Below are 25,736 nucleotides of genomic sequence, written 5' to 3' on the forward strand. Positions count from 1 at the left end.
AAGCTAGGAATTTACTGCATCTCTGATCTCTCCCCTAAAACTGTTTTCCAGTTTTTCCCAGGGGTGTGTGGTGTGAGTGGGAAGCCAGGGCTTCTCACCACCTTCCCCAGCTCCTCCCTGTGCTGCTGGGAGCTGGTCCTGCTGAAGCTGGGGCTCTTTCATGCTCTGAACCAATTGTCAGCATCTGATGGAGAAGCATCTCTGGGAATAACACTCCCTGCTGCTGGGTTTCCATATAAAACCCTCAGTGTTTACTTTGCAGCTTTCCTTGTCACACTGCTTCACGCTGAGAGTTGCAGTTTGTTGTCCAGTGTCTGTATGCACTTATTCCACAGCAGCAAAGGGGCTGTGGAAAGTGGCAGGGCAGGGAATTTGTTCCTGGTGTCCAATTTTCTGCCTTTAACAAGTTCCTTGCTGTGTTTTTGTTTGTAAAGTAGCCCAGAGGAGGAGCAGAGGCTTTGCAAGCATTACCCATGTGAGTGCCTGTCTTTAAAGGATTGCAGAGACCTGCAGCCTCCAATTTCCCTTCCTAATACCAGGAGGAGACACAGTGGGAAGGTGGAGGAGGCAGAGAATAACTCAGAGTTGTGTAAAACCCCAAATCCTGAAGTTTTCCCTCATGCTGCACAGACAATTGGAAACCTGTAGTGCCTGAGCAATTGCTGGAATCCTTTTGAGGTGAGAGCTTCACTTTGCCAGTGGGAAACTGGGATGTAGACCAGAACTCCCCCTGCCATGGAGGTTGCAGACACAGCACTGACTGGGGTGCTGCTGTTCTGTATCATGACATAGTAGAGCCTTTCCCAGGCTCTTCTATGCTGGGTGGGTGCAGTTTGCACCTCTCCAGACAGAGTCCAGATTGCTGGAGGTATTCAGCAATCTTTCTGCAGGATTTGTCTGCAGCAGAGCCCAGCTGCATGGAATTGCATGAGGATGAAATGGAATGAAGTAGAATAGAATAGAATAGAACAGAACAGATTATTTCAGTTGGAAGGACAAGGAGTAATGGCTTTAAAATTAAAGAGGTTTGGATTAGATATTAGGAAGAATTTCTTCATAATGAGTGTAATGAGGCCCTGGAATGGTTTTCCAAGATAGGCTGTGGCTGCCCCATCCCTGGAAGTTTTCAAGGCCATGTTGGACAGGGTTAGGAGCAGCCTGGTGTAGTGGAAGGTGTCCCTGCCCATCACAGGGGCTTGGAACTAGATGATCTTTTATGTCCCTTCCAACCCAAACCAGTCTGTGATTCTATGATTTCTTTACCGAGTCAATGGTCAAGCACTGGGACAGGCTTCCCAGAGAGGTGGCTGGTGCCCCAAACTTGTCAATGTTGAAAAGGCATTTGGACAATGCCCTCAACAGTATTCTTTAAATTTTGGTCATCCCTGAGTGGATCAGGCTGTTGGACCCCAGGCACTGTTGTGTATCTCTCCAAATTTACTGGATTTATTGCTGTGTTGCTGTTGATCAGATCTGAGCCACTTGAGACTCCAATTAGCTGGAATCAGTAGCCTGGAGGGTAAGAGAGAGGTCATCAGCTTCCAAAATCCTGTCACTCATCCTGTTCATCTCTCCTGAGTAGTGGGGATGAAATCCTCCTGTGTGAGTAACTGCAACATGTTGCTGCTGTTCAGAGGCAAACAAGATGCAGGGAAGGGAATTCCTTCTGCAGGGAGGTCTGTTCCTCCCTCTCATTTCCTCCACAAAAATACAAGGTTTTCATTTTGTTGAAAGTTTATTCCCAAATATTACAGAATTCGGTCAAGAAAATGAAACCTCAAATTCTCTTTGTGGCTTTTTCATAGCTGAAAATGGACATTTTAGGTGAACAAGGGGAGGAGGAAGATTTTGGTCTGAGTGAAAACTTGCACTAGTGGTGAAAGCTTTTCGTGTTTCAGGCACTAAGGAGTGTCAAACTCATCATTGCTCAGAGCTGGGTCAGGAGTTGGGCTTCTCAGCATGATTTTGGTGCCTTTGATGGGCATCAGCAGTTATGGGAGAGGAACCAGGCATGGCCAAACCACCCAGCCAGGCAGCAGGAAGGTGTAATCTTTGTCCTTTAAGTTCAGTGTCCACATTGACACATGTCATGTGTTCTCTGTGGAAAGGGATGATGGAAACCTTCCCAGTGAAAAAGCTGTGAACTCAGACACATTGTTTTAGCCCCCCTCAAGTGAATCCTTGCAGCTCCTGGGATGTTTCTGTGAAATATCAATAAAAATTGGGTGAACAGTGGTTTTATTCTGAGGGAACAACGTAGTTCTTTGTTTTGAGGTCCTGCAGCACTTCGTGGGTATATGAGAAACAAAATACAAGGCTGGTTATAAAGGAAAGACAAGCCAACTGCTGCGGGTAGCCCTGCAACTCAGTGAATTCCACAGGGAAAGGTGAATTACCCAGGGAAAGGTGTGTTTCAACCCGGTGTTTCTGCTTTATGAGTGCTTGTACAGCTGGGAAAGACACAGGGAGTCAGCAGAGTGTTGCTGCTCTGGTACAAGCTGGGGAGAGTCAGCTCTTTGTGTCACTTTTTTGTGGGGGTTTCCCAGAAAAGAGGAGTTTTACTTTGCTTTGAATGTCTCTGTTGTAGATGCACAGATTTTCCCGTACTCCCTGACTCAGCCCCAGCTCTCCCCTCCCTCCTCTTTGACGTTGGCACTTCAGGGCAGGATCAAAGCGGGTGAAATTAGAAAGTCTCCTCCTCACAGTGACTCATCACTGGCTTTGGTCAAGTGCTTTGCTCTGGGTGATGTGTGCAGCAGAAAGGGGAGGGGAGGGATGTCTGCATCCCCTAATTCCTCCTGGGAATTCACCCCAGCGTGGGGGTGAAGCTGCTTGTCCTCACTTCACAGCCCAGCTAGTGTAGTTTTCTGTTCATCGTACCTTACAGCCAAAGCAAAATGGGTCAGTTTTTACCCAGGCAGGAAATCTTGTCAAATCTGAGATCTGATTAGATCCATTAAATTACTTTTTCTTTCATTTACTGCAGAGAATTTGAAGCAATGAGCAACCAGGTGTTTCCCCAGGTTCCCGCAGGGCAGAGAGTTGAGGCCAGCCAAAGCCAGGGCTTGATTTTAACACCTCAAGCATTGCACAGAAATTTCCTTCTTTGAAGTCCTGGGTGTGTTTCCCCTGTGAGGAGCTTGGCAGCATAACAGGCTCTTGCTCTTCAGCGTGTGGGGTGCATGCAGTGAGGGGGGCTCCCCTGTATGGATGTTCTCTGGTGTCTAACACTGATTTCCAGCAATAAGCTCCATGTCCTGTAGCTCCTGGAGGTTCATAACAGAGCTGAGAACTGGGTCAAACCTGAGACCGAACCACAACCTTCCTCATCTTTAGGAAAAATAATTTTCATAGAGATGCACAAGCTTTGCACAACCTGGATTTGTACAAAGAAGTCAATTGGTCCTGGAAGAGCTTACCTGGAACCATTTTTCCCACCTGTCTCAGATGCTCGGGAAAATCTTAAAAAGAAGGAAAATTAGTGATTTTGTTGCTGGTAGATGCACAGATTCAGCCTGTTAGCTCACCTTGCCTTGTGGTCCTCCCAAGCAGTTTGGGATGCCTTTGGCTGGGACATGGAGGAGAATACACATTTATCCCAGGACTTGGATCCAAAATCCATCCCAAAAGGTGGGCTGAGCCCCTGGCCTGGTGGGGTTGCCCATGGCCTTGCTGTGATCTCAGGGCTTACCCATGTGCAGCTTTGGCTCAGAGTATCCATATGGTCACCCCAGCCAGGAACGTTTTTTGCAGCATTTTTATGCAGTGTTTTGCTAATTACTGTTTTCCATAATTGTGACAGTGACTTTCATTCATAGTACTTAGATGTGTATAAAAGCAAAACTTTCCTCAAAACTCCCTTCTTCTCCAGGCATTGCTTAATACATGGAAATTACATTATTGGACGGTGTGGTTTCAGCATTTATTTTTATTTTTTACCATTTCCATGTCTGCTGTGGGAAAGGAAGCAACAGTAGCAGTCCTCGGCATCCAAAGATAGGAACCACTTTGTTGTAGCTTTACTTTGGCCATGTTGAATTTTGCTGAGCACGTCTTGGCCGAGCTCCAGGACGCTGGACCAAGCCCACCGCATTCAGAGAGAAGTGAATAATTACTACTTTGTGGTGGCAACACGGGGAGGAAGGAAAAAAGTGTTTGCAAAGTGCTTTGAAGATAATGACACCCCCAATTTGACGAGTGACAGCGGCGCAGAACATCCTCTAGATAGCTCATTAATGCCCACTGATTAGAGGACCAGACAAGGAGCACTGTTCCCAACAGTGCCTGGTTTGGACTTCCTTTAAGGAGGGAGCGGTGAAAGGGAGGGCTTAGCCAAAAATAAACGAGCATCTCAAAGGCAGATGGTCCTATTCACAGACCTAAAATTACACCAGCGGAGGGCCAGGCAGGATGAAAGGAATTAGCATCTGGTGGCGAAGGGAGGGCAGTGTCACTGAGGGTGGGTGACCAGATGGCCTGGGCGCAGTCGGGTGTCCTCCTGCAGGCAGTTGCAGCCTTCCCCACTTGCAGACCTCGATATATTATTTTTAAAGGTTTTTTTTTTTCCTGGGGAGGTGCAGATTCCTCTGGAGCAAATGTAGGCTCACTGGCAGGAGGCTCAAGTCTCCCAGTTCCCTTTTATGGACCTGTTCACACCCTGCTCCTGCAGCCACTGCAGGCCAGAGTGAGCGAGTGCTGAGAAGCCTTCAGCTTAGGCTGGAATCTCCCAAAAGCACAGCATTGTGGATCATCCCAGGGACAGGCACATCCACCCCGAAGGGGAGGAAGTCCAGAAAGGTTCAAGCACTCAGTTTCCTAATAAATGTGAAGCTGATCCCCTAATTTCTCCTTGTGAGAGAGGATTCACTTCCTAGCTGAAGTGAGGTGCAGTGAGCTGCTGGTTGTGGCCACTCCGGATGCTTGCAGTACTGTCCTGCATCCTGGGCAGATGATAGAATCACAGACTGGTTTTGGGTTGGAAGGGACCTTAAAGACCATCCAGCTCCAGCCCTGCTGTGGCAGGGACACCTTACTCTAGACCTCAGGTTGCTCCAAGGCCTCTCCAACCTGGCCTGGAACACCTCCAGGGATGGGGCAGCCACAGCTTCTGTGGGCAGTCTGTGCCAGGGCCTCACCACCCTCACAGGGAAGAATTTATTACCAATATCCCATCTCTCCCTGCCTTCAGGGGTTGGGAAGCCATTCCCACTTGTCCTGTCAGTGCAGGCCCTTATCCCAAGTTCCTCTCCAGCTCTCTTGGATCCCTTTTAGGCACTGGAGGAGGCTCTAAGGTCTCCCTGAAGCCTTCTCTTCTCAGGTGAACACCCCCAGCTCTCCCAACCTGGTTTCAGAGCAGAGGAGCTCTAGCTCTTGGAGAATCTCCATGGCCTCCTCTGGACTTATTTCAGCAGCTTCATGTCCTTGTTTGGGGTCCCAGATCTGGATGCCAGACTCCAGGTGAGATCTCACCAGAGCAGGTCAGAGGGATGATGCTCACCAGGTGATCTCCAGGGCAGCATTTTGGAGGGTACAGAGGTCCCACCTCTTGTTTTCAGGTTTCTTTTCCCTTCTTAGCTGGAGCACCAAAAGCCTTTTGAGAGCTGTGCTGTGACTCCCGATACAGGTTAAAATGACCTTTTTTAGTTTATTCTTCCCCCTCTCATTGTTATTTTTAGCTTGCAGGAGGGCAGTGACCTGGCTCATGGCACAGCCCCACAGAAGGGGAAGGATGCAGAGCCTGCTGCTCATGCTGGCATAAGGGGAACCCCTGGCACCCCATTCACTGTGGGTTGCTCCAAGTGCATTCCTATAACATGACTTCAGACAGCATTTGAAAACTCCTAAGGTTTGAAGCACTGCTGCAATGCAAGAGAAAACCTGAGAAGTGAGATTTAAATCCCTCCCCACATATACAGGGGATTTGGGGAGGGACTGGATTGAGTCCAGAGTTTCTCAATGTTAATTCTCCAATATCTCAGCCCATCCTGCAAAGGCCGGGACAGAAACCTCTGGAAGAAGCCTATCTCTGGTGGGGGTTTGCCTTGCTACGTAGCCACATTTATTTTTATTTTACTTTTGAGCTGGTATTCCAGGAAAGCCCATTAAAAGCTGGCAGGCTGCTGCTGGGGAGCAGATTGTGTGTGATGCCGGAGGAGCCACGGCGAGGCTCGGGGATGACTGCTGGTGCGAGGTGTCGGTGCAAAGGAGGGGAAAAGGGGGATGTTCTCACTCCGATGAACTTCCTTCCTTTGTGTTTCCTATTAAGCCGAGGGAACCGCGCTGATGTGGCTGCTTTTGCAGCCTTCCAAGCTCCCATTTAATTGTGGATGATTTCATCCCGGCCTTTTTTATGCTGAAGCCAGTGGCCTGCGTCATGCAGCAGTGAATTTAGGCAGATTTTATTTGCATGTGAGTCATTGAGCTTTTCCAGCTGAATGTCACCAACTTGGAATTTTTGTCTGATTTTGTTGTTGTTTTTGTCTCTTGGTGTTTTTCCACCGGTCTTTTCTGCCTGCCCTTCGCTGCCTGCACCCCCTCGTCCCTCTGCAGCCACCCCCCAGAAAAAATAGGAAAAGACTAAATGGGAGTTTGAGTTGGCAGTGCAAAAGGACAGGATTAGGAATGCTCGGGGAGAGGGGGGGAAAAAGGATGCTTTATGTCGCTGGGAGGGAAGGAGCAGAGCCAAGTCAAATTGAGGGCTCTAATTTGGGAGCGGTGTTATTACAGGTCAGAGGGAGTCAGTTACTGGCTAAATTGGGAGAGCTGTCACATGCCAGGGCTGGAAATGCTGCTCACATGGCTGGGGCACACAGGCTTCTGGGCAACTCGGTTCGATTTTGTTGACAACGCTTAAAAAATTAAAAAAAAAAAAATTAAAACCCCTTGTTTATTTTCCCTCAAATATAGGCTCCATAGCAGTGTCCCTCTGCCTCCACTGCTGGCTCATCCTGGCCCTCGCTGCCCTTTGCACAGAGAAGTTTATAAATAGAGCAACTCCTCCATTATGTGCAGCTTCAGTCTCTTTATTTTTATACTGGAATCTGTTCAATGATTAACAGTTTAAACCATGTGCTGTATATCAATACCTTACATACCCTTCATAACTTATTTTTAGTATTATTTTCCCCCCTTCTAAATCCTTTATCCATTTTAGGCAACACCGTTATGACATTCAGATAATTTTTTTATATATTTATTTTAGCCTTTGAAGGGACTTATCTGCATTTCAATTAAGCTTTTGGTAAAAGCCTTTTTGCAATTGAAATGAAGAAGTCAGAGGAGTATTTCCTCCATGCCTGTGGTTGTGCCTGTAGTCTCCTCACTGAAAGTCAGGAAGATTTGGGTGTTTTTAGGGATTAGGCTCAAAGAAGAGATACTGAAATTGCATGTTTTATTTCTTTGGCTTCCTGCATCCTAGGAAATTCCACTGAAAGTCTGGATTTGAGGGCATGTGGAAGCATGTGAGCAATATAACCCTGGTGTAAGTGAAAGCAGGCAGTGAACTCATTTCCCACCTGTACCCCAGGTCCCAGAAGCAGCACAACCAGCAGTGTTTTCCTGTGGCTGAGCTAATGGGCTCCAGGGAGTGATTTGACTTCTGGAAGCAATCTGCAGCCCCTGTTTAATTATGCTTTTAATCCTTGCTGACCCATCCCATTGCCATGGCCAGGCTCTGCAGGCTGGCTGAGCTCAGCTGGCTTTGCACAGCAGCCAACAAAAGCCACTTGACCCAGGATGCCGCCGGGATATCTTTGTCCATCAGACCTGGCTGGCTGCTCTGACATTCCTGTCCCATGGCTGCATGCACTAGGGCTGATGGATTCTCCTCTGCTGTCCACAAGGGACATAGTTTTGGTGTCATTTCTGCTGTGAGAGCTTCCTCCACCCACCCATGAATGGTGCTCCTGCTTTCTCCTGCTCTCCTGTCCCAGTGGACAGAGGTGGAACACCTCACCTGACAGTGTCCACAGTGTTGATGGGACTTTTGCACCTTTGCACACTCTCAGTGGGACCCTGGCACTATTTTCCTGCACTTCCCAAAGCCCACCCTCCCCATCTGAGGTTTGGGAGCAGGATGCCTGTGATGCCCAGGGGTTTGGGTACTCCAGTGAGGAGAGGGAAACCAGCACTGGACGTCCTTGTCCAGTGTCAGGTTGGCTTCACTCTTCAGGATAGCTCTCATAGGAGGTTGGTTGGTTGGTTGGTTTGTCTACCAAGCACCTGTCCTTCTCTTGGCTTTGGGTGAGAAGCAGGAGGTGGCACCTCATCCTTGCTGGTGCCCCCTCTGGCTCTGAGCTCTCATTTCTGACACTGAATGATTTCTCACATTGCTCTGTCAGAGCACTGAGCTCTTGTTGGATTTTTACTCTCATTTCCCACCCGTTGGCACTGCTGCCATCAATGTAGACATCACTTCACGCTGGCTGGACTGTGGCTTGTGTAATCAGTGAAGCAAATTCCTCTTTCCCAAGGTGTTCTCCGTGCCAGTGCTGGCCGCATTGTGTTGAAAAGCTCGAATACCACCATTCATGTAGTGTAGATTCCCTTGGCACCCATGGGGCTTTTGATAAGGTTTCCCAGCGTGTCATCTTTGCTCTGAGTCAGTGAAATGCTCTCAGCGTTGGAAATCTCTGCACTAAATTAAAGTCCTGTTGCTAGGGAGTGTTGTGATAATACAGGGTATTATGCTCCGTAGCAAAAGTGTGCGACAGTTCAGCCCAGAAAACAAATCCATAAAACCTCCCGTCGGATGCACAGTGTGAAAATCGAGTACTTCAGCTCAGTATTAAATATGTCATAGAAAAAGGCTCCCGCTCCTCCTGAATTTCCTGAAAGTCTGCTTTGGGCTGAAAACTGTAGTGGCTGGAGCCAATTTAGAGAAGGAAAAATCCCTGCTCTTGTTGCTGTCTGCAGAAGCTCCTTAATGATCGTGCCATGCAATTCTCCAGTGCTAAAAATACATCACTTCTGGGTTTGTACAAACAGCCTCCTAATGACTGGAGCTCTGGCAAGCTCAGGAGGTAGAGGGGGAAAATAGTGGCAAAAATATGAAAATCTTACTCATTTCTACTCACAGTGGAGCTGGGCTTTTCTGTCCTAGTGAATCTCAGTGGGAATTAATGGATGTTTTGGTGAGAGATGCTCCAGTTTGTTCTGCATCTGACCAAAAAGAATGGGCATTTTTCTCCCATTTTGAGTTTATGAGTTGGATGGGGGTTGCTGAGTGCCTTGTCCTGCTGCTCTGTCTGCTGGTGGGGTTTCATCAGCCTGTGGGATGATGGGATGGGAAGGTCTGATTGAGGGTTGTCCTTGAGCCTGGCTTCAGAAATTCCCAACTCCTGCTAACACTTGATGGGGCTGCTGTTGCTTTGGAGAACATAATGGAGAGGGGAGCTGCCAGTGATAAACAGCTGCACTGGCTGCCCAAGGAGAGCTGCCTTTAAAAGGGCAACGAGTCACTTAGGGCTCATGTCTTATCCCACACAGGGGTTTTAGAGGGGGAAGCAGGGGGTTGTTTGCTTTTTATTTCCCGGTACTTCCATGTTATACCATCTCCTGCTCCTTGCCTGGCTTCCCAAAAAGAACTGCAAGAAATTATTGAAATAGTTTCCCAGAGAAGCTATGGCTGCCACATCCTTGAAGTGTTTAAGGCCAGGTTGGATGGGGCTTGGAGCAACCTGCTCTAGTGGAAGGTGTCCCTGCCCATGGCAGGGGGGATCAGAACTGGTGTGGTGTTTGTCCCTTCCAACCACACCATTCCAGAATTCCATGAAACTGACTGCTCTTCCAAAATTAAGTGCCTCCGAGGTGCAGCAGCTCGTGTGCCTCTTGCCACCCAGCTGTGCTGACAAATCCATCCCTGCTGCCTCAGACCCTGAAGGACTCATCTGTTGCACACAGGGGAACGCTGGGAGCAGTTGCAAGAAGGTTGTGTCTGTGGAACAGAATTGGTTCTGGTGGTTAAATATTCACTTCTGTATTTAACAAGGAATATTGTGTAGTTAATTTACATGGAGCTTGTTAATGTTGGTAATTAGGAATGGAGGAGGTGCTCCTTCCTGAATTCTTCTGTGCTCTTGTCAGTGCTGAACCACAGAATCACAGATTGGTTTGGGTTGGAAAGCACCTTAAGGATCAGCTCATGCTGTGCTGTGGACAGGGACACCTTCCACTAGACCAGGTTGTTCCAAGTCCCTTCCAACCTGGCCATAAATCCTGCTCTGTAGTCAGAAATGCTTTGTTTTTCATGGTTGGATGGCTCTTGCCTTTGTTTTTCCAAGGAACCAGTGTTGCCTGCAGCGGGGATTTCCCCGGCCACCACCTTTTGCAGGACGTGCTGTGCCTATTGCTCCATTTTTTTGTCTCTCTTCCCTGCATTCACTCTGCTCTGTTCACCTCCCCTCCACTTTGAGCTTCTGTGCAGCAGCCACTCTGGTGGAAAAGAAACATGAAGTACTTTCCTAATGTATTTTTAGCCTCTTAGAGTGTGATGTAGCTGCTGGAAACACGGAGGGGAGCCAGCACCATGTGAACCCAGAGGTTGCTGCGCATCTCTGGCAAATTTTCCGTCGAGTGCTGGTGCTCCCTGGCACTGTGACAGAGCCGGGCTGTGAGCTGGGATGTGGCCTCTGGAGAAAGGAGATGGTGCATGTACCTTGTTGGATGTCTGTCTGTCCTCTCCTCATGGCTGCTGGTGGACAGAAAGTCCATCTGTCCTTCAGAGAGATCACATGCCCTTAAATCTCTGCAGGAAAGCGACCAGCCAAGGAAGGGGAAATTCTGTGCTTGCCTTTTTATTTTATTATATTTTTATTATAGACCAAAGATGAGCATGTTGGACATGGAGGTTCAAGGCTGTGAACCTTCCCTCTCCATTCAGCTCCATTATGTGGGAGTGGGTGCTCCACGAGGGGAAGTGCAGAGCACTGATTCCCACACACAGCAGTCCCTAAACCCTCCTGGTGTCCAGGGCTTCTGGCTGCTCCCAGCTCCTAGCCAAGGCTTGTTCCCAGTCAAGAGCTTCAGCACTGCTTCCCAATTCCTCCCCAAATTAGGCTGTTAGACATGAATGGGAGGGAGTGACAGCAAAAAGCCAGCTACAGGGGTTTATTGGCTTTTGCTCTGTCAAATCCCGCGTTATCCGCTGGGGTGAGCGGTTTTGGTGACCTGTGAGGAAGCTGTTCCCAGGATGCAGAGCTGGCCTCCCCCGGGAGCTGCAGGAGGTGCCAGGCAGCCCTGGATCCAGCAGGCACGGTGCTGCTTGGCACAGCTCCTGCTGCCTTCAGACGTGTGGGATTAGGTCCTCCCTGCCCGCTGAGGTCAGCGCCAGCGCAGGCATCCATTCAGACCTGCAGCACGGGGAGCTTGGTGGGATTTACACACCACACTCACGGGCTTGCAAACATCACCAGTGTCTTCTCCCCCGTGCTGGCTGTGATTTTGTATTTATCTCAGGGAGATGAGGAGCAGGATTCAGGTTCACTGGTGCTTCAATGTCAGCCTGCCGCTCTGCCTAGTGCAGTTGGCAGGTCTGCAATAACCTTTATCGTTGAGATGTTTTTCCTTTTAATTAGCGTCGGTTGCAATAACGAGGAGGCACATGCTGAAATTCTGATTATTTGGCCTCTGGTGGAGGGAGAAGGCTGCCAGGTTTAACAGCGAGGGTATTGATGTGCTCTGGATGGGGTACAGAGTGTTTCCAACAGGGTTCTCACTTTGTTTTCCTTAATGTTGGCCTTTTGAGTGAGGCTGATTTACGAAGGGAATGATGTAAATTCGCCCAAACAAAGTATTGTGACTGGGCCAATGTGCAGGTGCTAATTACTGCAAATAATAATTTAAATCCCTTCAGCTGGAAGCACTTCATGCTTCACCTTCAATCGAGCTGCTGCAGCAGAAGCCAGGGCAGAGGTTTGTGTTCGTGGTACTGTTGGAGAGTGGATTTTTGTGATGGGTGGTGGGGAGTTGGACCATCTCACAAACCAGTAAACCCAGTTGTGGGAAGGCTGGGACTGGCAGCACCCTGCCCTTGGTCAATACACTCGGTGCAAATTCAGACTTCTGAGTGAAATCTCTTGATTTTTTTGCTTCTCTGCTTTATCTTTGCAGCAAACTGTCCTGTGTGAGGTGTGGTGTGGTTTCTCCATCCTGCTCATAGGATCAGTGTATGGTTTGGGTTGGGAGGAACCTTTGAATGGTTTGGACTGGGAGAAGCCTGAAAAATCATCTAGTTCAGAATCTGAAGTGAGATGAATTCAAGCAAAAAACCAGATAAATTCAACTGCAAATGAAGGCAAACTAACTACTTGGGAGGCATTGGAACAAATAGACATAGAATTCAGGCTTGTCCAATGATGGTCACTCACTGGGAGATGATGCCCAAGTAAAGGTTGTTGGGCTGTGTTCCTATGCAGGGTCAAGTTTCTTGACCCCTTTTACCCTGGTGAAGGCATCCAAGCAGCTGGAATAGGTGTGAGATCCCAGGGTCGATGAGATGACTGTGGTTACTGCAGATTTGGGAGATTTTGATGAAAGTGCAGCACGTCCCATGGATGTGTGGGTAGTGATGTGCTGCTGGGTCTTTGCACAGCAGGAGGAGTCTGGGTGCTGATTTTTCTGCCTCTGATAAAAAAAGTGGGTGCCCTCCACATAACTGCCCATCACCCAAATGCAGTTTCACATTCATAATCCAGGAAACAGCGAACAATGGGAACCTCTTCTGGGAGCTGCTGAGGAAGCCTCTTGAAAAACCTTCCTGCAAACCCAGAAATAGCCATGTCTTGCTCTGTGGCCACTGATTCCAGGCTCACTGGAAGCAGTTGCCAGCTGCCTAAGCCTGGATTGGATTTTTGTTTTGCTGCTAGCCATCCAAGACATGAAAACCCCTGTGTTGTCCATCCCTAGAAATGCTTGATTGCCATCCAGGAGCAACCAGTTCCTCCCTCCAATCCCTAATTCTGCAGTATATCACTTCACAAGATCAAGGATCCCAGCATAAACTTTTAGTACAAATTCCTGTTTTTTCTCCCCAAATACATGCTGAGAGTGCAGTTCATTTCAGCCCTTCTGGGGAGGTGCTTGGAGGGTGCCCTTCAGATTTGAGCATCTGGTTAATGGTTGGACTCAATGATCTTACAGGTCTTTTCCAACCTTAATGGTCCTATGATTCCCTCTCTTAGTCATTTCTTGCTTGGGCAAATTATCTGAATGGGCTTTTGAGAACTTTTAATGGCAAACTGAAAACAAGAGCATAATAAAACAGTAGTTTAAGAGCAATTTGCTGACAACTGGAGCCCTTAAGTGCACTGACTTAGCACTGAGGGGCAATGATACCAAGCCTCCTGTGTAAATGTCCTCTTTGTCATTTGGAAGATCCTTGGGCAGTTTTTAAAACACTTCTAGTCTTTAAATTGTTGTCCTTGTTGCTCAGGATAAGCTGTTGTGTGTCTCATAAATTGCACATCACTCATCTCACTCACTTCATCAAAACCATAATCATCAAAGTCATGGAATCCTGGAATGGTTTGGATTGGAAGGGACCTTAAAGCTCATCTCGTTTCAACCCCCTACTCTCGACAGGGACACCTTCCACTATGCCAAGTTGCTCCAAACCTCATCCATCCTGGCCTTGGACATTTCCAGGGATCCAGGGGCAGCCACAGCTTCTCTGGGCACCCTGTGCCAGGGCCTCACCACCCTCACGGGGAAGAATTCCCAATTCCCAATATCCCATCTATCCCTATGGCAGTTTGAAGCCATTCCCCCTTGTCCTGTCCCTCCATCCCTTGTCCCCAGTCCCTCTCCAGCTCTCCTGGAGCTCCTTCAGGCCCTGGCAGGAGCTCTGAGGTCTCCCTGGAACCTTCCCTTCTCCAGGTGAACACCCCCAGCTTCCCAGCCTGGCTCCAGAGCAGAGGGGCTCCAGCCCTTGGAACATCTCTGTGTCCTCTGGACACTTCAGTTGTGTTCACTCTGAAATGTGATAAATCATATATGACAGCAACAGGAGAACCCAATTTCTACTTTCAGAATGAAATTATTTATCTTGGATGTGTTTGGTTGTTTTTTGGGTTAAGTACTTGAGAGTTACTTGGCATTATCATTGTTCCTTGAAGACATGTCACCTGGTGTGACACACACGTTCTTCTCCTGTGCTGACAGCAGCTCTTGGCCATCCCTCTGGGCAGGCATGGTGTTTTGAAACTGGAATTCTCTGGTCCACAAGTCTGTTTGTAAAAATCAAAACTGGAATGAAAACCCCTGAGGTTTGGTCCTTCAGGGCTTGTGAGTGCAGGCACCAGTGTGCTACTCATGTTTTTTGCAGGGACTCTGTCTAGCCGTGCATTTGTCCATCTGGCCTGGCTTTACATTTGAAAAACTCTGACTGTTCTCAGTACATCATAACCATGTGCCTCGCTGGTGGTTGAAATAACTCCATCATCCCTCAAGGAGGCAGGTTTGGAGGAAAGGCAGGAAGGTCCCTGCAGTGCAGCCTTAGAGGTGGATCCACCACCACTGGACATGGAGGCAGTCAACCGTTTACAGGGATCCAGCAGTGATTAAACAGATTTATGACAGAGAAATCCCTTAATAGGTTAATAAATTGACAAACTTTACCTCTTTTTCCAGTCAGAAAGCCCCAGTTTTGGGGATGGTGTTGGTCCTATTCATAGCACAAGCACAGGTTTCAGCCTTGGAAGCAGGACCCGACTATATTTGGAGCTGGATTTATCCACAGGCATGCTGCACATGCATCAGCTGGGCTGTCTAGCAGCAAAATCCTGTCAGTTAAGTAATCCTACATTAGAAGGTAGTTTCACATCCCACCTTCATTCAGCTTCTCAGCCAAGAAAATGTCCCATAATAAAAACTGGGATTTTCTGCTTTGGGAGCACCAGCAGCTCCCATCCCTTCCCAGTATAGGGCTGGTCAGTTGTTATCCTAGTTCATCTCCAAAAGGAGATGTCTGTGCAATGGCAGCAGTGGGCAGGAAAGGGATTTTGGGGGATTTCAAGGCAGCAAGGGGGAGATTCTAACTTTGGAGCTCTCTCTATGCTCAGATTTGCCAGTAGCTGTGACATTCCACAGAGCAGCAAAATCCTTGTGATGGGAAGCAGCAGGCATCCCTGAAGCAGCATCCAGGGGACCTAATGAGGCTGCCATGTGATTAGTGCCTGCACCACAGGTATTGTGTCAGGACTCTGGGATGTGGAACCCTGGGATGTGGGAGCCCAAAACCAAAACACGTCATAATCTCAGCTCGGAGTGCTCATTCTGGCAATAAAGGATGAGATAACCCAGGTAGCTGAGAGTGCATGGGAGCAGGTGGGGGGCTGAAGTGGGGGTTCCCTCAGGGACAGGGTGGAGAGGGGCTTTGGGGTGTTGCCAGCCCCTCTCCCCTGCCCACAGGCAGCTCCAGCTTTCTCTCTCCTGCGCTGCCCTCTCCAGATCCCTCTATTTTCTGGCAGATAGGATTAAGCCTGACCTTCCACCCCATCTCAGAGAGAGCCAAACCTCTTTCGGATCTAATTATTTTCCATTTTTGTTTAATTGTGCACATCCTGCTGCTGGCTGAGAAGGAAAGCAGCTCCTGCCTGGGCCAGGGCAGGAAGGGCACTCAGCCCTTCATCCACCTACAAGCTTTTGGATCAGTGCTCCATCATTTGGAGTTGTGGTTTAAACCTCCAAATCTCTTGGAGGTCCAAGGTGAAGTTCCCAAGGAGCAGCTCTGGCAACATCCTGTGTTTTTCCAATGGGGACCTTCATGCTCACCTATCCCCTATGTGAGGAGTCCAGCCATGGCCACCTGCCTCCCTCTTCCTCCTCTTCCTCCTCTCCTTCAAGCAGTTTACACTAGGCTCTGCTTTCTCTGTGTGTATTTTTCTCCTATATTTCAGTAGCAACAACTTCTCTGAGCAGTGCATTGCAGGCCTTTTTTTAATGATCTTTGATTTCTCAGTTTATCTGAGCTGCTACAGAATCCCAGCTGGTGCCAGGCTGGGGTTTGGCTGTGCCAGCCTGAAAGTGCTGCTGAACCACCCCGAGAGTGATGATAAAATATCGGGGTGTGACATCCCTCTGCGGGAGGAGGGGAGAAAATAAGACACGTTTTCAACACACCAGGCAGCTGACTAAGAGAGAGGGGACAGATAAAGCAGACTAATCCCAACAGGAAGCCTTGCCTGGAGCAGTGACATCTGCATATGGAAAATATGGATGTGCTGTGGTGGGCCTTGAGTCCTGCTACACTCATGTATTCTTCAGAGCATCACTTAAGCTGAGTGTTGCTTTCCCAAATCCTGTTTTTTAGCACCAAAACAGCCTCACAGCATTCCCACAGGAGCACACCCTGCAGAGTAGCAGAAGTCACCTCTGCTGCAATACAGCAGTTCTTTCCCCACCAAAGCTGTGCCACATTGTGTCCCTTGGTCCTTTCGGCACAGGACGGCTCAGGCACGCTGTTGGCTGGCTCAGGAAGTGGCTCTGGAGGGGGAGAGGTCTGTGGAGAAGTAAATACCAGTGCAGAAAGTTCCAGTGAGAGTCACCAGCGTTTCCAGCAAGCCATCTAGTGGCTTCCTGTTAAAACAGTTGCATGCCTTGGAACTGGGAAGACAAAGCTGGAGGGGTGAGTGGTGCTCACCGCCGCAGTTGTGTCAGGAAATGGATGTCCAAGGTTTGGTCCTAATTGGGAAAAGGTGCTGCTTTAATAGCCCTCTCTGGGTCAGGGGTGATGGGAGGGTTGGTTAGCTGCTGGCTGGCACCATGGGTCATAGAGAATCATAGAATCATGGAATATCCTGAGTTGAAGGGGACCCACAAGGATCATAGAGTCCAATTCCTGGGTCACAGAATAGCCTCAGCTGGATATTGATTTGCTCTTGTGCCTTCCCAAGAGCAAACCTGATGAATGATCCTACAGATGGAGGTCCAGATCTCCATCTCAGTGGTGTGGGTTCAGCCACCCTAGCTCAAAAACACATGGAGGATATAGGGATAATCAATGATTTAGAGCAGCTCCCTGTACAGAATGGATTTGAGACAACAGACAGGGAGGAAAAACCTGAAGTTCTGGTTGGTTTTTTTCCCAGCATTTCATTCGATGAGGTTTTGGGCAGTGTGTTTAAAGCAAGCAGGAAGTCCTTCTCCATCACATGGTTCAGTTGTGGCTCCTATAGCACAGCCTATGGCAGGGGCTAAAAGTTTGAAGGCTTTGCAGAGTGGTTTGGTCAGCACTGGAGGAGAGACTGCCCTGGGGCTGGGAAGTGTCAGTTGGCTCTTCTGGGTAGATCCTGAGCTGTCCTTGTTTGGAGTTTGTATAAGCTCTTCAGAAAAACCTCTGGTGATGGAGATCTCACAATGTCCTAGGCCATCCTACCCTATAGAAGGCAGTTTCATCATGTCCAACCTCATTCACCTTTGCTGCAGGTTCAGTTCAAATCACAGAACCCTTTGGACTGGAAAAGCCCTCCAAGATCATGCAGGTCAGCCATTCCCCCAGCACAGCCAGGGCCATGACTGACCAGTGTCTCTAAGTGCCACATTCACACAGCTTTTCAATCCCTCCAGGGATGGTGACTCCACCATTTTCCTGGGCAGCAGATATGGGGAGCAGCTTGTCCATGCCAGTGTTCACCTCTCAGCCAGGTGACAAGCTGGCTAGTGCAGCTTTTATGTGCAACATGGATCTGACTGAAGTGGTGCTTCCCAACCCAGGCTCTTTCCCACCTCGTGATGCGCAACCATTTGTTCCCACCTGCATGCACCTGTTTAATGTTGCACCTATTGATGCAGATGTTTTTTCACATCTTTTCTTCAAGTCTCACTGAACCATCGAATAAATATCCTGAGTTGGAAGGGACCCACAAGGATCATCCAGTCCAACTCCTGGCCCTGCACAGACACCCCAACAATCCCACACTGTGCTTGAGACCATTGTCCAAATGCTTCTGGAGCCCTGGCATTCTTGGGTCTGTGACCATTCCCTGGGGAGCTGTTCAGTGCCCACCATCCTCTGGGAAAAGAGCCTTTTCCTGATATCCAACCTAAACCTTCCCTGACTCAGCTTCATGCCACCCCTTCAAGTCCTCAACGTTGTTTGACTTCTAATCCAGTTCCCTGGAGTGTTTTCATTTCTCTTAGCACGATAACTGCACGTTGATCACGTTTATCACATCATCCTTGTCACCAGTGACTTGCTGGGTAGTGTCAGGGCCAGGACAGGTCTCCCTGCCCAGCACATCCTCCCAGTCTAACGGTGAATCAGCACCACCAACTCCCTGCATATGGTTTTCGGATGAGTTGTGTGTTCACATTAGAGCAGTTTCTCTCTGCTGTGCTGCTGAGGGAGCCATGTGCAGCAGCACCTAATGAATATCAAGATATACAGCACTGCCTGTTCCTCCAGCTATTCACAGGCCAGTTGCTCTGTCGCAGAAGGAAATTAAATTGCTCTTGACAAATGGGTGTCGGCAGTCACTTATCATCTTGTTATCTTCTAAGTGCTTACAAATAGGTTGTTTCATTATTTGTTCCATCAGTTTTCCAGGAGTTCGACTTAAGTGACCAGTTTGTAATTCCCTGACTTTTCATTCTGCATATTTAAATCTAAACCCAAGGTTTGCTTTTTATTTTTCTGGTTGTCTAAAACCTCTCCTATCTGCTGTGAGCTAACAGAGGAACAGCAGTTCTGGGGCTGCTTCAGCTGAGCTTTTCCCTCCATACCTTTGGGGCTGGTGGATGCACCAACACCTTGGTTGGATGATTGGGTTCTTGCTGGAAAGCTTCTTCCCTTTTCCCTCCGTGGCTCTCATCTGTGTTACCTGCTTTGAATCTTGGCCTTTTCAGTTTTCCAACCAGTTCTTTTGAAAGTTTAGCTTTATCCACAAAGTGCTTTTGTGTAGTATTTTCTGGAATCTGCAACAATATGGAAAATTCGGGCCAAATCCTGATTTTGATTAAAATAAATGCAACAGCAGTGGAGTAGAGTTGGGTTTGGTTTGTAGCTTGTAGCTGGTTTGTAGTTTGGCTCTTCTAGTGGTTTTCAGGAACATCTGGTAACTTTTGGCATCCAGTTTACTGTTTTTGGAGGGTGGTGACCTCCTTACCAGGCGGATGCTCACACTGTGGCACCACACATGCAGACATCCCTTTGGCATGTTGTATTTACCCTGCCAGGGCCTGGTTATTTCTTTATTAGCCCTGTTTTTCAATTTCTCAATTATTTTCTTTTTTTCCCCCCATTCCTTCAACAGGAATCATAAACCAGTGGCAACAGGAATCCAAGGACAAAGTGATCTCCCTCTTGTTAACCCACCTGCCTTTACTGAAGCCCGGCAACATCGAGGCGAAAGTCGAATACATGAAACTCTTGCCCAAAATCCTGGCGCACTCCATCGAGCACAACCAGCACATCGAGGAGAGCAGGCAGCTGCTGTCCTACGCCTTGATCCACCCTGCCACCTCCCTGGAGGACAGGAGCGCCCTGGCCATGTGGCTCAACCACCTGGAGGACCGCACGTCGGGGGGTTTCGGCGGGCAGGGCCGCGGCCGCTCGGACTCGGTGGACTACGGCCAGGCGCACTACTATCACCAAAGACAGAACTCCGACGACAAACTCAACGGGTGGCAGAACTCTCGGGACTCCGGAATCAGCGTCAGTGCATCCAGCTGGCAGGATAAAAACCTGGCCTGTGAGAATGGCCACCTGCCCCTCTACTCCTCCTCCTCCGTCCCCACCACCATCAACACCATCGGCACTAGCACAAGCACCAGTGAGTACCCGTGGAAGGCGATCCCCTCATCCCACTAGAAAATACTGCTTTGCCGTGGTTAGCAGAGGGGATAAACTCATCTGGGCCATAGAAAACTCCTTTTTTTTTTCTTTTTTTCTTTCCTCACCTGCTTTTTTATTTCCTGCTTGCCTTGTTGGGCTTTTTTTTACCTCTAGTTCTGTGGGGTTTTAACGACCTGGGAGCTGGAGAGGAGGGAAGAACAGCAAGGAGTAAGGAATAGTTAGAGCAAAAAATGTGTGTTATTAAAGGTAGCCCCTTGTATTTTGTGTAGCTCTGTGCAGTTTTGCAGTTCATGTTTCAAGAGTGTCTAAAGCAAGTGGAAAGCTGATGCTTCATGCCCAAAAGTGAGCTGGAGGACTTGAGTCAAGTCCAAAAGTGTGCTGGTGACTTACTGGGAGGAAATGGGATTGGGACCCCAAGTGCAGGCATAAGCTTTGGAAGCAAGACTGGTATCCACCAGCTTCAGGGTATCTGAAAACATTCCCTTGTATTTGCAGTGCAGAGCTGTGAAGCTGGTGGTGACTGAGGAGTTTAGCTGGACAGTCCTCAGTGTTTTCCAGGAGAGTTGGGTGGTTTTCCCCCATGGAGATCTTGCCAGGCTTTGCTGGAGGGTGCAGAGCCCAACCCAAGGCTTGGACACACAGAGATGCTGCAGAGCACTGTAACTGGAGATTTATCATGGGTTTTGTGTGAAGATGTAGTGCAGCTATAACTGGTGTTTAAAGCAGCCATTGATGCCTGTGAGCCTTCCTTAAGAAGGAAGATCAAGGCATCTTCTCAGTGGGATTCAGAAGCTCTCCTGTCCACCCACTCACTCTGTTGGAGGGCTGTCATGCCTTTGGGTGACTGCCACCATCTCACCTGCAGGGCTGCATGTCCTCCTTGGCTTTGGCATATTCAGAAGGTCTCTCCAAGATGCTCTATCAGCATCTCCTAGAAATCAGGGATGCAGAGAGCACTTTGGAGAGGAGAGGCTTCTTGTGGCAGCAGCACTGGTTTCTCAATCACTGTGTGGAAAGCCACAATTAAATAGCTAAAAGCTTTAAAATGCTCACTTAAGGCTTCTGGGCTTTTCCCTCTCCTGTAAGAATTGCCTTTTTTTTAAATGATGTTTCAAAATCCACAGCAATATGAAACACAGCTCTGGGTTTATTGCTGTAGCACCTATGTCCCTGCCTCTCCTGTGTCCATCCTTGCAGGCATGTGGGGATTTAGCAGAAGGGTCTCAGCTTCTCCACAGACTCTTAACCATCATGTCCATCCCATCCCCTGTCTCTGAAGCTCCCAGCTCCTGCTGCTGTGGCATTATGTGTGGTTCAGCTTCTCTGAGAGTCAGTCCCCGCACTCTGAAGCTGTTCCAGGGTGACTGAGCTGCATGGGAAAGTTTTAACAGGAGGTAGGGTGAGAAGAGCCCCATGACTGCATTTGCAGTTGGTCTGTTAAACCTCTCCAAGATTTTTTGGGGGGTTTTCCGTGTGTTTTTTGCATGCCTGGTGGTTTGGAGGCTTTGCACACCATGGAGGCAGTGGGAAGAGAGGCTTCAGAAGGGGTTTGGTTCCTCATGTCAGGATCTGGAAGCAGGGAGGTGTGGTGGGTGCAGCAGGTTAGTCACTGATGGTGGCTGGAGCTCTGCAAGGTGCGTTAGGTCTTGAAGGACTCTTCCCAAAACCTCCCTTGGTGTTTCTTTGAGCCTTCCTGTGCTCAGACTTAATTCTCAGCAGAAGCACTGACCCACCTCTTGCCCATGGGGTCCCCAAGTATTGGCACAGGATGCCAAATCTGAGGCAGCAGCCAAACTATGCAGCAGTGCCTGAGCTGCTGCACTGCTGCTGCATTGCTGTGGTTTTTCCTAAATTCTGCTAGAATTAGGTGTGTACAGCAGCACTGGGACAGGAACACCTGTGATTCTGCCAAGAACCCTACACTTTACCCAGTATTTTGCTTGAAGAGTGCATCCCTCCTCCATCTCTGCCACTTGCTTGGCTGCATCATCCCCTGCTAGTGATAGTTGAGTCCCACGTGTTAAGCTGTTGTAACTCCTGCAGACATATTTTGGTGGCACCATGCTCAGACAACCGTGGGCTGAGCTGGAGGTGACCCAACCACACTTCATGTGTTAGTTCATAAACTTCCTTAACACAATATTTGGCTTGGGCACAAGCCTGGTAAGTCCACAGATAGATGCTAAAAAATAAACATGGCTCTCAGCCTTTGTCCCAGCCCCTTGACTCAATCAATACATTTATTAATCTTTTATTCCAAAGCAAAGCCCTAAACCTCTTAGTGTTTGTTTAGGTTTTAGTGTTGTTATTAGTTTTAAGTTCTCCCTCTTACTTGGAGGTATTTATCTGTTCAGAGGCTTTAATCCAGCAACACCCTGCAGGGCACAACCTTCCCTGACCCATCCCTGCAAAGGCATTGCCTGTTCCTGATGCTGGAGTGGGGCAAAGTCTTTCCCAGAGCTCTGATGTGATGATCTTGCCTGAGCTACATTCTTCTGGTGTTGTGGCACAATTAGGTGTAATGCTGGCACAGGGCTTAAATATGGATGGCTGAAGCTCACGTGATGTTTTGGTTTGTGCTGTTCTTGTCTTTGACTCAACCCAGACCCCAGCTCTGGGATTTGGTTCAGGATTGGTTCATCTCCAGCTCTCACATAACAGCTCTGACAGAGAGCCAAGGTTTAGCCAAGGCTTGAGGTGTTGCTAGAGGCAAGTCTGGAGTGCTCTGAAGGAGTTGCTCTGGATTTACCATAGTAATGGTGATCCAGGAGTAGGACCTGCATCCCGAGTGATGGATTTGGGTCTGCAGTGATCAGAGGATATGGAGTCACCCCAAACAATGGAAGTTTGCCCAGAGAAGCTGTGGCTGTCTCATCCTTGGAAGCGTTCAAGGCTAGGCTGGATGAGTCTTCAGTCTGGTCTAATGGAAGGTGTCCCTGCCCATGGCAGGGAGTGGATCCAGATGGGCTTTAAAGTCCCTTCTAACCCAAACCATTCTGGGTTCTGACATGTCTATGTGCTCCATCCCACCCACTGCTTCAGCAATTCCTGCAAAGCTTGAGATGCAGCTTCAAACCAAGCTCTAGTGTGCTGGGAGTACAGACAGCCTTGTGGGCTCAGGAGCATGGGTGGGGAGGAGGCTGGAGCTGGATGGGGTGAAGCCCAGAGTCCCAGCTCAGTGGCCAGGTCAGGAAGCAGTTGCAAAATGTTGGCATTGCACAACGCCTTTGTGATGGAGACACGGCCTGGAAACTCTGAAAGGACAGAGGAAAGCAGCTTGTTTTCAAAGCTGCCAACAGCTTCTTGCATGGGAACTCCAGCTCCTTCCCTAGTGCTGTAACTGGCTCCACCTGAGTATGGTCTGATGGCATGACAGGATGTCAAATGGAAGCACAGCTTAGCCTTGTGTTTTCCACCCTCTTGGAAGAGAATCTGTGCAGAGGAAAAGGAGGGTCTGTTGTGAGATGCACTGAGGAGTGCAGGTACATTGATCTCATTTGGACCATAAAGTCACAGGTCAGTGATGAACAGATAAATTTCATCGACCTTGCTAGGGAATATCCTGCAGAGCAGAAATCCCAGGCATTGGCACGGTGTTCACACTGGAGGGATGTTGCACTGTTTGGTGTTTCAGTGTCACTGCACTGCCTGGATTCCCCTGTGAGGGAACAGAGGAATCCTTGGACCAGAAAAGCCTTTTTGCCAGTCTGGAGCCACCCTTCCGCTCCTGCACAAATGGGAAAAGTGCTGGGTGCTCAGGCCTGCTACACCCTTCCCATGGGAATCTCTGCCAGAAAACTGGTGGTTTTCTACAGGGAGAAGGAGGAGGAGAGTGAGCAGAGCAAGGGAAGAAAAATACTCACATGTATCTTGTCCTGACAAAGAAAAATCTCCAACTTGTTCTAGAGCAGGAGAAGTAAATCAGGACTCTTTCCATGCACCCCAGCCCAGGTTCAAACTGACAGAGGGTGGGTTAAATTGGATACTGGAAAGAAATTCTTCCCTGTGAGGGTGGTGAGGCCCTGGCACAGGTTCCCCACAGAAGCTGTGGCTGCCCCTGGATCCCTGGAAATGTTCCAGTCCAGGCTGGACAGTGCTTGGAGCAACCTGAGATAGAGCAAGGTGTCCCGCCCATGGCAGGGGGTTGGACTGTATGATCTCTAAGGTCCCTTCCAACCCAAACAATTCTGTGTTTCTGTGATCCTGCCCTACAGGCATATCTGCAGCTCCTGGACTGTATGTCATCACAAGAGTGTGTGACATGGCTTGCAGGATTTTGCCAACATTTGCTCCTGTTATAGAATCTGCAGTGAGAGGGCAGATGAACATGGTGGAGCTCTCCTTGAGTCATCAGGGAATTGAAGTGGAGCAAACAACACCAAGAAAGCACTTGCCATGAACACAGTGTGGGTTTCCTGACTCTTCCTTCCCTTCACTGCTGTGCAACTCACTGCCTACCACTGGAGACAATCCTGTTGCCATACCCAGTATCCAGACTGAGCTGGGTAATGGGATAACTGCATGTTTTAACCCACAGGACCACCCTGATCTGTGGTGGGTTGATGGGCAGCTTGCAAGTTGTTCTTTGTGTAGATTTCAACAACACCTGAAAGGAGGGGATTGTGTGTCCTCAGCCTGTGTTTGCCTTACACAGGCTGACACATTTCCTCTCATGCAAACTTAGCAAAACATGCCATGAGAAAATGAAAAACTCTTAATGAGGTTACAGCAGTGAAGCAAACAAATGTCCTGTTCTTGCTGGGGGTGGATTAGCTTTGCACTTGGGAATTGCCTTCAGAAAATTGTTCCTTGGTTGGCCTTGCTGAGACTTGGCACTGTGGCACTCATCCTGCCAGCTGGGGACACCTCTCACGTCTGCTTTTCTTCTCTTTTACTGATAGACTGAGAAAAGCTCATTGGCCTTTATTACACTTGAGCTTCTCAGTGGTGGCAGACAAGGGCATTTGTTGTCTTGCTCATGCCCTCTAGTGTCACACACAACAGGCAGAGAACACTTCCAGAAGTCTCCCACTTTGTCAGATTCTCAGTGCTACAAGATCTTGCTAATTCTGTAGCTTGAAATCAGAATTGTTGTACGAGAAGATCAGGTGTGAGCAGAGTTATTTTCTGAAATCCATGTTCGTAAATATAGCAGCAAACAGGACTGTGAGTGAGAACAACACAGAATAATGGAATCGCTTAGTTTGGGAAAGACCTCTAAGATCATCAAGTCCATCTGTAATCTTCTACTCCAGCACTGAACAGCAGATACAGGTTTTCTGTCCCCTCTATAAATTCAAAGCACTTTGTCCCTGGGAGACACAGTCCACAGCTCTGCAGACCACTCAGCCAGTGAGGAGGTGGATGGTCACCCACCTTCAACCTGGAGGCCATCAAGCACTGAAGATGGAAGTGGTGGTGGAGAACCAGAGTGATGGTATTTTGGGGTGTCAGCAATGCTGGGGAAGATCTGCTACTGCTCTTGAGTGTGTTTTATAGCCAGCATCCCTTCCTGTTCTAACCTTGAAACTTCACTTTAGCTGCCCCTCTGCTCATTTGGATCCTCCTTTGAGCCTGTTTTGGCACATTCCCTTCACTTCTTTGCTCCCAAAGGATATGTCTCCTCACTGTGTCTATGGCTGACTGGCAAAGGTCCATGTGATGCTGTGGTCCCACCTTCAGTCATCTCCATGGGGGTCCTAGACTGACCAAGATCATCAGCCTACATGTCATCTTCCAAACATCATAGTCTGCACTGGAAGGGAAAAAAAGACAGGATTCCTGTCAGCCCTTGAAGAACACCTGTCTTGGGACATCTTGGAGGGTCATTCTCCTGTTCTGCTCAGTTGGAACTTGCAGTTCACAGGTAGCTTTGCTTGTAGGGATGCTCAGCCATGCAGCCATGGGGCAGAAGTTTCTTGCCAGCAGCTGTTGGCTCTCCAGGAAT

At 48.7% G+C, this 25,736-nt stretch overlaps 1 protein-coding gene across 8 annotated transcripts in view; it reads left to right on the forward strand.

Moving 5' to 3' along the window:
* Positions 1 to 25,736, forward strand: part of SAMD4A (sterile alpha motif domain containing 4A) — a 97,913-nt gene that overhangs the window by 41,440 nt on the left and 30,737 nt on the right. For all 8 annotated transcript variants that reach the window (XR_014852381.1, XM_085060993.1, XM_085060996.1 and 5 more), the window contains exon 3: positions 19,248 to 19,766. Coding sequence is in view for 7 of the 8 variants with exons in the window: in XM_085060993.1 (XP_084917119.1) it covers positions 19,248 to 19,766 (519 nt within the window). In the remaining variant the exon portion in view is untranslated. The remainder of the gene's footprint in view (positions 1 to 19,247; positions 19,767 to 25,736) is intronic.

Source organism: Lichenostomus cassidix, chromosome 5 (genome assembly GCF_008360975.1).
Source record: "Lichenostomus cassidix isolate B80296 chromosome 5, HeHo_3.0, whole genome shotgun sequence".
In the NCBI taxonomy this organism is placed as follows: Eukaryota; Metazoa; Chordata; class Aves; order Passeriformes; family Meliphagidae; genus Lichenostomus; species Lichenostomus cassidix.